This window comes from Formica exsecta, unplaced genomic scaffold (genome assembly GCF_003651465.1).
Source record: "Formica exsecta isolate Colony F162 unplaced genomic scaffold, ASM365146v1 scaffold139, whole genome shotgun sequence".
In the NCBI taxonomy this organism is placed as follows: domain Eukaryota; kingdom Metazoa; phylum Arthropoda; class Insecta; order Hymenoptera; family Formicidae; genus Formica; species Formica exsecta.
The window spans coordinates 113,836-124,165 of NW_021848721.1; the positions used below are offsets into that span (position 1 = coordinate 113,836).

General features: G+C 43.4%; 2 protein-coding genes across 2 annotated transcripts in view; both read right to left on the bottom strand.

Moving 5' to 3' along the window:
- LOC115246146 overlaps nucleotides 1-5,871 on the bottom strand; it is an 18,084-nt gene extending 12,213 nt beyond the window's left edge. Inside the window, exons 1-5 of the mRNA XM_029824787.1 lie at nucleotides 5,237-5,871; nucleotides 4,176-4,719; nucleotides 2,341-3,359; nucleotides 1,391-2,258; nucleotides 725-1,074 (exon numbers count right to left, since the gene is read on the bottom strand). Coding sequence (XP_029680647.1) covers nucleotides 725-1,074; nucleotides 1,391-2,258; nucleotides 2,341-3,359; nucleotides 4,176-4,628 — 2,690 coding nt within the window. The 5' untranslated portion in view covers nucleotides 4,629-4,719; nucleotides 5,237-5,871. The remainder of the gene's footprint in view (nucleotides 1-724; nucleotides 1,075-1,390; nucleotides 2,259-2,340; nucleotides 3,360-4,175; nucleotides 4,720-5,236) is intronic.
- Nucleotides 5,872-6,311: 440 nt separating this feature from the next.
- The window catches only part of LOC115246147 (cyclin-G-associated kinase), an 8,565-nt gene continuing 4,546 nt past the window's right edge, over nucleotides 6,312-10,330 (bottom strand). The window contains 4 exon segments of the mRNA XM_029824788.1: nucleotides 6,312-7,078; nucleotides 7,488-8,641; nucleotides 8,711-9,395; nucleotides 9,469-10,197. Coding sequence (XP_029680648.1) covers nucleotides 6,971-7,078; nucleotides 7,488-8,641; nucleotides 8,711-9,395; nucleotides 9,469-10,197 — 2,676 coding nt within the window. The 3' untranslated portion in view covers nucleotides 6,312-6,970.

Below are 10,330 nucleotides of genomic sequence, written 5' to 3' on the forward strand. Positions count from 1 at the left end.
CCCTTGCGTTCTCTCTCGCTCGCACGTAGCATAGCGTACTCTTTCGCTATGCTACATGCGAGTGAGAGAGAACGCAAGGAGCACGGAACAGAGTATGTCCTTTTCTACGTGCACCTTGGCCCCCAGCCCCCACTCCTCAACACTCGGTCTAGATATACTATGTCTATGTGAGAAACATATGCCATATTGTCATTTGATCATAATACTCAATCCGAAGTTGGCCATATCGCAGGGCCGAAAATGAAAAGGTAGATGTCGCCCGCGATATTTCAAGTTTATAAAACTCGTATAATATGTAAAATATTTACATTATATCATATATCGTTGCATTTGTTTCAAACAGCGCTACAACTTTTTTCATGCCAAAAAATTCATATTATTATAAAAAAATTATGCGTACCTGTCCGTTCTTTAACATAGATAGTTTTTGGAAGCAATCACTATACTCACAATAGAGTTTGAACCATTTAATTTGATATATATTTGTTACGGTCTACCTCTTTTAGTTTAAAAAATACAAGGGGGTGGCGACTTTTGGTTGGACACCCTGTAATATATTATCTCGGACAGTTTGCGCAAACACAGACTTTATTTACCACTTAATGTATTTTAGTCTAACGTAATTATTACGCTCCCGTAATTACCGCGCAAATAAAAAGAAAGTTTGTCCGCGAACCGATATCGATTATTCAATTTTTGCACTTATTTTTTGCGCGTCACTCACCATTTCTCCTGCAGAATGTCGAGCAACCCGTTGCTCGTGTAATTCGCTATGACTTTAGATATGCTCTCCTTTAAGGGATGTCCTTTCGTGAGGGCGATTGCGTAAGTGTCTTCATTGATGGTGTCGCCAATCTTTTGCAACCGACAACCATCGTCGGTCGCGCGGTAATAATCCAAGATTGGCGTGTCCGCGATTAGGATGTCCAGAGTGCCGTTCCTTAATCTTTCCACCCCCTCGGCGACATCCGACAAAGAAAATCGAGACATGTGAGACCATAATTGCGGATTCGCTCTTTGCACATAATACTCGGCCGCAGACGCTCTTGGCGCAGCAACTCTCTGGGATAACAGCTGTAAAATGTACACAAGTTTCAGAAATTTATAATTGAAAGAGATATGCTAGAGATATGCTTGAACAAAATACATAATTTCCTCTCGGATTCAAATGTTAATTAATACTGACACACATTTCATTTCATTCATAATATTTTATAAATAATAATAAATTTTCGACATAATTATCATAAAAAAATAACTAATTAACAGTGAATACAATGGAGATAAAAAATGATTTAATACTTTTCTTTTAATACAAATTCGCTTTTTTTACAACGCCTTTGAATAATCAACAAATTTACCGATAATAAAAAAGAACCGAGATACTTACACTTTTATCGTGATAATTGCTCACTGCAGAATGAAAAAACAGACCGGCGATAAGGGCGGCAATGTTGGCCGTGTACGACGCCACGAAGATAACAGAGAAGCCACCCCAAATATTGATGAGGAACTTGTTAGGCCAGGATTTCGGTGCTTTAAAGGCCACGAGATGACCGCACAGGAGACCCCACATCACCCACAGCGCGGAGGCGATGGAAAAGTTCTTACTGCGCTGCCTGCCCCAGGGATTCAGGCCGAACGGGCTGAACCATTCGTAGAGCGCCACGGCGATTGCGGTGAAGTTGAGAGATGTGAACACGGCTATCCACAGCTCAGTGCTAAATGGAAACAGGAACGCGAACAGCGGTATCTCAGAACGGAGTTTCGGCGCCGTGAGAAAACTCACGCCGCTGAAGTAGTATGGCGTGGTGAAGTCCACCACTGCGGCACGATGAGCGGATACGCTTAAGGGTGCGAACGCCATCTGAGCCCGGCCAGACACCAGTTCGCCCATCACACCGTTCCACGTGCCGCTTCGGCCGTTCCGTTTGCCAAACAGTCCATCCTCCGCCAGGTAAAGATCAAAACGGAAGCCTAACTCGCGCGCAACCACCGTCAGCAAATCCATGCTCAGCCCGTAGCAGCACATGACGACATCACCCTGCTGGCAAATAAGACCGCGTAAGCAGAAACCTTCCTGCAGATCCGTGATCATCGTGAAGGGCGACGCTAGAGCAGTGACAATGCGATAAATCGGCATCCCTATCTTCTCGCCACCTTGCTCGAGGTACGCTGGCACAATACCGCCACCTGGCCAGATTATGGTATCCAAACGGACCTCTCTACCACCCTTGATGGTGCCAACTTTGGTCCACCTGTTAAATATTGGTGTGATTAATTATTTTCCGCCTTTGAGCGTATAATAGGTGGAAATATTTACAGGGGACCGAGTTAAACCTTAATTGAGTCTTATTCCCGGGAAACCTGACGGCTTGCAAGTTCAGCAACTGAAACTCTGCCTTGTCTCTAGAGATCTGTCTCATGGATCTCCTCAATTTGCTAGTCAGAATTGCGGAAACGTTCTCTCTCGCATCGCTCGTCATGAATCTGGCGTTACGATCCGGAAAGCATTCTGGGACAAAGTGTTCCCTGAGCTGCGGCTCGTGCATACGTTCCAATCGTTGCTTCGCTTCCTGAAAGGTCTCGTCCAACGCCTGCGAGGTCTCCCTTAGCATTCTGGAGAGTATAGTATCGCTGCCCATGATCTTGATGCCAGATGGTCTGAGTGCGAGCATACCGACTGGCATAAAGTTCTTGGAATTGAGTTCCCTGTCGCTTGCGATCCTCCCGTCTTCCTCCTCATCGAAATTGAAGCTTCTGTCCTCTCGCTTGGTCACTGTCCTCTCATCCCGCCATCTGTACTCCTGCAGCCGGTGTATGTCGTTAGTTAAACTCGGCAACGAACTCATCAGCGGCAGAGGCCGCTCGTCGTGATTTATCGCTCGCTCCAGCGGCAAGTTCTCGTTCGTCGCGGCTGCGGCGGCAGCGGCGACGCGCGTGCCGTGAATCACCGAGCTGATGATATTGGGCTCGTTCGGACGTAGCTCTGCCTTGAGATCCAACCACAGCCACAAGAATCTACCCGAGAGCATCTCGAATTTGCTGGCTGCCCCGAGGATCTTGCGGGCATTGTTCAGATCGCACGCCATCACCACGATTCCGCCGCTGCCACCCTCCTCGGCCACCCGTCTCAATCGCAATCTCAGAGTTCTGTCATTGGTCGGCAGATGTATGATTGCGCGAGGCGTCAGCCTCGTCGGCTGGTTCATCTGTAGTAGATGGGTTACGGGCAACAGAGTGGTGTCGATAAGGAGAGTGAACGCGTGCCAATTAGCTCGATGCATCAAGGCGGCAGCCGCTGCTCCGATCTCTTTCGGGCTCGAACCTATGCGGTTCTCAAACCGGCCAAGATTTCCCTAAGTAATCAAAAAATCCTTTATCTTTGTGTGTTGCAAGACATTTGTATATTTCGTTTTTTTGTTTTACAAGGCGATATGAAATTTGGTGACAATAATAAAAAGGTATACAGGGTATATATACACAGTATATATACAGGATGTCCCTAAATATGCGCGAAAAATTTCGGGGATTGATTCCTTAGCTAATTTCTTGAAGAAAATTTCATATATACACCAATGTTCTAAACAATTACAGAGTGTTAAGAGTTACACGATGTTCAAGTAAAAAAATGAGATTGCAAAAAAATATATTTTGATCAAAACAAAATTAAACAAAATTATAGCAATTGTTGGAAATAACCTCCAGTCATGATATGTGAATCTGTTCTCCTTCACATTGATTGGCGAATACGATCAAAAATACCAGGTGTATTATGGATTGTTTTGCATGATGCAACTATGCGATTCCTTAAATCTTCGATATTTTCAATGTGCGGTGATATAAGCTATAAGGATTTAAGATGATCCTAGAGAAAAAATATAAGGGATTCAATCGTCTAGAAATCGAACGTCCAGAGGACGTTTTTTTGAACATGTGTGTTAGGGAACGGGCCAAGATTACTTTTAAAAAAACAGGGGCCTGCTTTTTAAAACCTTAATACTCTGTATCTTAAAAACTATGCCGTTTAAAATTGATGCATACGAACTTTTCTTCAAGAAATCACCCAAAGGATCACCTCCAGAATTCTTTCACATATGTTTAGGGACATCCTATGTATATATTTCCTTTGGCATAGTTCCAACTGTGCAATCCTAAATTTTGTAAACGTGTACCTGGCGAAGAAAATCTCGGTGTGTGAACGGCAACCATAGAGCTGGAAGATTCAAGGCGGCAGCAGCCGTGACGAGAAATCTGGCTGCCGATCCTCCTCCTATAATAAGGCTTAATACTGTCTTTCCGCCTTCGATGTCTGTACAAAATTTGTTTAACAGTGACAAGGGATACGACAGGGAATCCGTCATGGGTGCCATCCTTGCTTCTATATACGACACATCCATATCCGCGTGAAAAGATTCCAATCTCGCTTCCTCCCATGCTCTCTGTACGTCTGTCTTGAAAGGGGTCTGAGGCTGTGTTAAACATACCACTATCCGCCAAGATGCGTAAGACGATCTAAGCCTAGCCTTCGCCGCTCTCAGAGATTTCGCAGCATCCGCAGTGCTAGACACTGACACAGAAGCCCCTAACAAAAGGAGGATCACCACTCCCGAATAGGAGCCAAGCATCTTCCTCGGTTTTCCTTGTTTATTCTCCCCTTCCTCTTTTTTTTCTATTTTTTAGCTTTTTTGACGTGCATTTCCGAAGAGCGGGCCTAATCTGAAAGCATAATATGATGTGTATGACAGATAAATTTATATTAATAAATATTTGTTAGTATCGTTATTGTGTGTACAATATTTTTATTTTAAATTATTTCTGAATTACATTTTTTGAGAAACTTTTTTCACACATTATAAGCTGTCACAAATATCAATGCTTTATGAAAGAAAAGCTTAAAAGCCAACAATAATTTTTATATAAAAACGATTAATATAAAATTATTATATAGTATTTTAATAAATTTTTTCTTTCTTTAAATAGCAATATTACACACGATTGAGTAGAATATTCTCACGTTTCGTTTACGCACCGAGAGAAAATATATTTCACCTATGCCAGGGACGGTTACTCCGTTCCATTTGATTTCCCGCAAGTGTCAAAATAACTCTCTCGGAGCACGAAAAAAAAAAAAAAAAAAAAAAAGCATCTCTCACACACACATATACTTTGAGGCGAGAGATTATAATCGCATAATTCGTAAAATGGGGTGCACAAAACAGAGAGACGACCTTACCTCTTGACGGAAGAGTTGGAAGGTCGCGCGTCCGGTGGGGGTTTAAGAAGAGCCGAACAGGGATCGCTTTTTGGCCGTCGCCGCATAATAGCTGTTGTCGATCGTAAACCGGGGTATAAAATCGTGTCGATCGTCGCGAGGCAGTCGGTCAATTGGTCGTCGGTTCGCGGAGGACACGAAGGATGAGCGAAGAGCTACCACCCCCCCGTTACTTGCCCACCCCCGGACAATCTACCCCGTGCGTAACGGCCATTTTCGCGAGCAGCCCCTCCCTTTAAATTTCACCCCTATGATACCCTGTGGTCCACAGGAGCGCGCTCGTGGCATCCTCGTTTGTATTGCGCCTGTCTCTCTTCATGTATATGTGTGTGTGTGTGTATCGGCGACTCTTCGACAATGCCACCAACACTCGCGAATTTTGCTGACGCCTGTTATAAATGTCTCTCGCAGCGTTCTATGAATTAAAAAAGAACGGATTTCTTGGAGCTCCTCCTAATACATAAGGTGTCCCGGAAGCCGTGACCTGATTTTATTTGCACGCTCTTGGGACGCAATCCGATACTTTTCTTGACTGAAATAAATAAAAGCAATAATAGCTTTCGAGATTGATTTGATAATGTGTAAGAATTTAAAAATGTAAAATTGATTTAAATCAAGACTTGAGAAAACTCGATTGGCAATATATAAAAAGATATAAATCTTTGATCTTTTAATGAGAGATTCTAATAAATTTCTAGTCAATTCTTTTTTATATATCAGAAATAGGGATGTTACGTATAAGCAATAAATAAAAATTTTATTTTTATAAGTTGAATTTAATTCAAAATTTAATTAAAATATTCAATGGTGTATATTCAAAAGTTGTACGAATAACGGAGTCTTCTTCGAAATTTTATTTTTAACAAAAATTTTACTTTAAATTCATAAAAAAATATTTTGGAGGGCACCCTGTATATTAAAAAAGAAATAATTTAAATCAAAGTTTAAAGCTACTGATTTGTGTCATTTTTACTCTTTTTCGTATTTATATTTCATGCTCTTATTGATGAAATTAAGTTTTATTAAATGTATGCACTAAGAAAGAACCATTTCTTTATCTCTTCTAAAATATCTCAAATTTTACATTAAATCTTCAAAATCAGGAAATATTATATTTCCAGTAGTGGTATTCTGTGCCTTACATTATCGAAAAAATAGTATTATATTATAATGCCTATGGTACTATCCTTACATTATATGCAATCTTTTTCATAACTGATCAGATGCTGATAAATATTGTGATGTATGTGATGAAGTATGTGTGCAGTAGAATACCTCTACGGAAATTTTCGAATTTTTATATTTTACGATAGATAATAGTGTACAAAGCTTTCTCTTTCGGCCGGAAAATAGCTTCGTATATTTGGGAATTTCTTTTTAATGTACATTTGCGTTATATACATATATACGTTATACGCCATACTGTCATAATTGAGATTTTAACTAGGTTTGCAAGGCGTTGAAACAATAAGGAGATGTATCTCGAAGCACTGCTTCGCCGATCTCGCTCTTCCTTTCTTTTGCCACCTTGTCTCTCTCTCTCTCTCTTTCTAAAGCTAAAGTAACGTAGTTGGAATGCAATTATTGCGGTTATCTCACGGATAAGATCCCCGCTCGCTCTTAGCTCCCCTTCCACTAGGAACTAAATTAATTACAGAAACAGGTTCTCTCGATAACAGATAAGGGTCATTAAAATTAGCTAAATAGATTTTGCTGCGACGCGTCGTTTTCAAACGTGCTCCACGCGTTGTTCAGCTCCATAAAAATCAATTTCGCTATATTCTCATTCGCCGTGCCAGCTTGCTATAACAGAAAGACATTGATTCGCAATAAATTTCTTCTCTCTTAACTTAAAAACTACATTTCTTAGGTTTGTTTAAATAACAAAATTAATATTTACAATATGTCTAATCATATTCATGCAATATTTTATTTTATCAAATTAACATTTACGTAAAATGTAATTATATTACCGATAATAACAAATTATTTATATTTCCATCTTTATTGATATATAATTTACCAGTACACACACATATAAGTGTCATCGTTTTTTTCTTATATAACTCACCAAAATATTAATATCTTTAATTTACCAAATTTACTAAATTAAAGATATTAATATTTTGGTGAGTTATATAAGAAAAAACGATGACACTTATACTATAAACAAAAAGCCATAATATTCAATAATTCAACATAATTCAAGTACCTTGTCCGGATGCACAGCCAGACAGGCTTTTCTGTACGCTTTCTTGACATCCGCGGCCGTAACCAATTGATGCATTTCGCAACGCTGCCATCTGTCAGCCTCCGGCCACAGGACAGTGTGCAGGGTGCAGAGCAAAGCTCGTAGATTGCCTTTCTTGCCCTCCGTCCATTCAGCTATCTTCAACCTATCAGGATCCATCGTCTTAGCCGCTTCTACCTTTCGCATCTGATTTATTGTCTTCGGGCTGTCCTTCTCGGCTTTGCGCGAACTGAAGAAATTGTATCCTTGACTGCCAAGAAGATCCTCGAACGCATCGCCACTCGTCTTCTCTTTCGCTTTACCGCCAAGCGGGTCCGTAGCACCGCTGTTCACGTTATCGTTGGTTTTGTGCATCGTGTTCGGGCTAGAGTGAATCGGTGTGCTTGCGGGCGCCGGACTCGCTGATTGCGGGGTACTCGAGTTCTTTGGCGTACCGTTCCAACTGCTCGCAAGACTTGTTCCCAACGAACCGGCCAAATTGGCAAACGGATCTTTACTGGCTTGAGCGGCAAAGTTCGGCACACTGGCATTTCGTGGCAAGTTCTCCTCAGCATTCGGGATTTTGGCGGTAGAATTGGTCGCGAGGTCGCCAAGAAGATTGTTCGCGGTACCTCCGCCCAGCGGATCGAATAGCATGTCATTGACCTGTTTGACATTACTCGATATTGTCTGACACTGTCCAAATAATAGATCGTTCATGTTCAGATTATTGTTATTTCTCGTTGCGGAGTCATTGTGTCCGAACAATAAATCAGCCGAGGCGCTATTGTTAATCAAGGTAGAGGTGACAGTCTCGGTCTGCGATGCCGATACGCCGAAACCGCCCAAGAGATCGCTTTCGTTCTGATTAGAACTAGAGAAGATATCTAAACCTGGATTTGCCGCCGTGGTGGCGGGAGTATTTGAGGTACTATTAGTATTGTCCGGCATGCCGAGATTCAGCAAATCAGCTTCCTGAAAGTTATTCCCTTCTTTTATGCTCATCTCCTCTTCCTCTCTCAGGTTTTCTGGCTGATGAAGTATTGCTTCATGTTGCGAAACTCTATCGGTTTCGTTTGATTGTGCCTTATGAATCTGTAATAACACCGTAATTAATTATTATCAATTTTTCTGCACTTGGCGTTAAGAGAATTATAAATATAATAATTATTATATATCTGATTAAAGTGGACAAAGCATTCTACCTCTTTCGGACGAAGAGCAGCCGAACAGCGGATCTGGGACGAGATTGACGCAAGTTTCCGCCTCCCAAGGCGCCGGTACTCTGGATAGCTTCGAATTCTCCTCACCTATCATTACGTTCAGCACGATGCGAAATTTGCCACCAATCTCGGGAGCATCGTCCAAGTCGCGGTTCTCAAATGTCAAGGCGCTCTCGATGATAGGTACATAACCGGTATGAAAATGCAACGAGGCGATTTTGATGCCAATCACGCGGCCCAGCTGTTGCCTGGCGTGATGTATCATTATAGTAACGTCACCGCGCACGGCCGCGTCTCCTAAGATCAAACAGATTTTGCCCTCCATCATTCCAAATAGTTTCATTTCTTCGTAGATGGCCTTCTTGGTCGTAAAAACCAACGCGCCGTTGCTGTAGATCTCTATATAAGGACGGCAACCATCCCTCGCTCTAGTGAACAATGGTACCGGTTGTATGACGACGGAACGGAAGACCAAGGGCTTAGTATGCGGTAACCGGCCGCTGCTCAATAAACTCATGTAATTGATACTGCGCAATTCTGAAGGCTGCAGATGCGGCGGCTGGCAACGTCGCGTCGTGAATAAAGCGATAGCTTCCTTGGCTGTGGTTAGGGCTCTGCAGTGAATCAGCAGAGTGCACGCTACCGTGGCGCTCGCTCGGTATCCATCCTAAAGAAAGATCAATTGTGAACTGTTTTGCGCTTCAGAAATTACGCACTTCAGTAATCGCGATTGTACTCACGGTACAATATAGCACCACCACGTGATTGAAGTCGGCGCTCAAATACTGATAGATATCCTGACAGATTTGGTACAGAGCGAACAGCATAGGCGCGTTCGATTCCGGTGTGGCGTAGGCAAACGAGCAATCGATGTGTCTGCCGGGAAGCCTCGTGACGTTTGGCCGGCCGCGAGACAGATTGTACAGCTGAATCTTAGCGGGCGGTGGATGCCTGGCTTGGAGAAAGGCCCTCACGTCCTCCACATGATTGGCGCGATAAGCAGACTCGATCCCGTCGGCCGGATACGGCATAACGAGTATACGCGACGTCACATAACTCGCATCCAGCTCCGTTCTGGCCATGCTCTGCTGAACGGTGTGCATCACCTTGCTGGAGGTATCCTTCAGGTTGCGCAGGATGCTACCGGCGCCGCCTTTCAGCGAATTGAATAGGCCCGTTGTAGCTTGAGTTGCCGGAACTTTGGACACCACTGTCTGCACGGGCGCCGGTCTCGGTGGCGGTATCATTACCGGGTGAGTAGGACGAGGGGGTGGCGGCGGCGTATTTGATGACGAGGATGACGACGACGACGGTGGTGGCGGCGGCGGCGTCGGACGCGGGGGTGGCGACGGCCTGATCGCGACAATTTCGATTTGCGGCGGTTCTCTAGGGTCGAAGTCGTTTGACTCGGCAATCGCTGCCAGACGTTCCAAGAGTTGCGCCGTCGTCAATCTTTGTATGGGCGAGACTTGCAGACCGCGACGGCCTCAATTTCGATTTGCGGCGGTTCTCTAGGGTCGAAGTCGTTTGACTCGGCAATCGCTGCCAGACGTTCCAAGAGTTGCGCCGTTGCGCCGTCTTGTATGGGCGAGACTTGCAGAC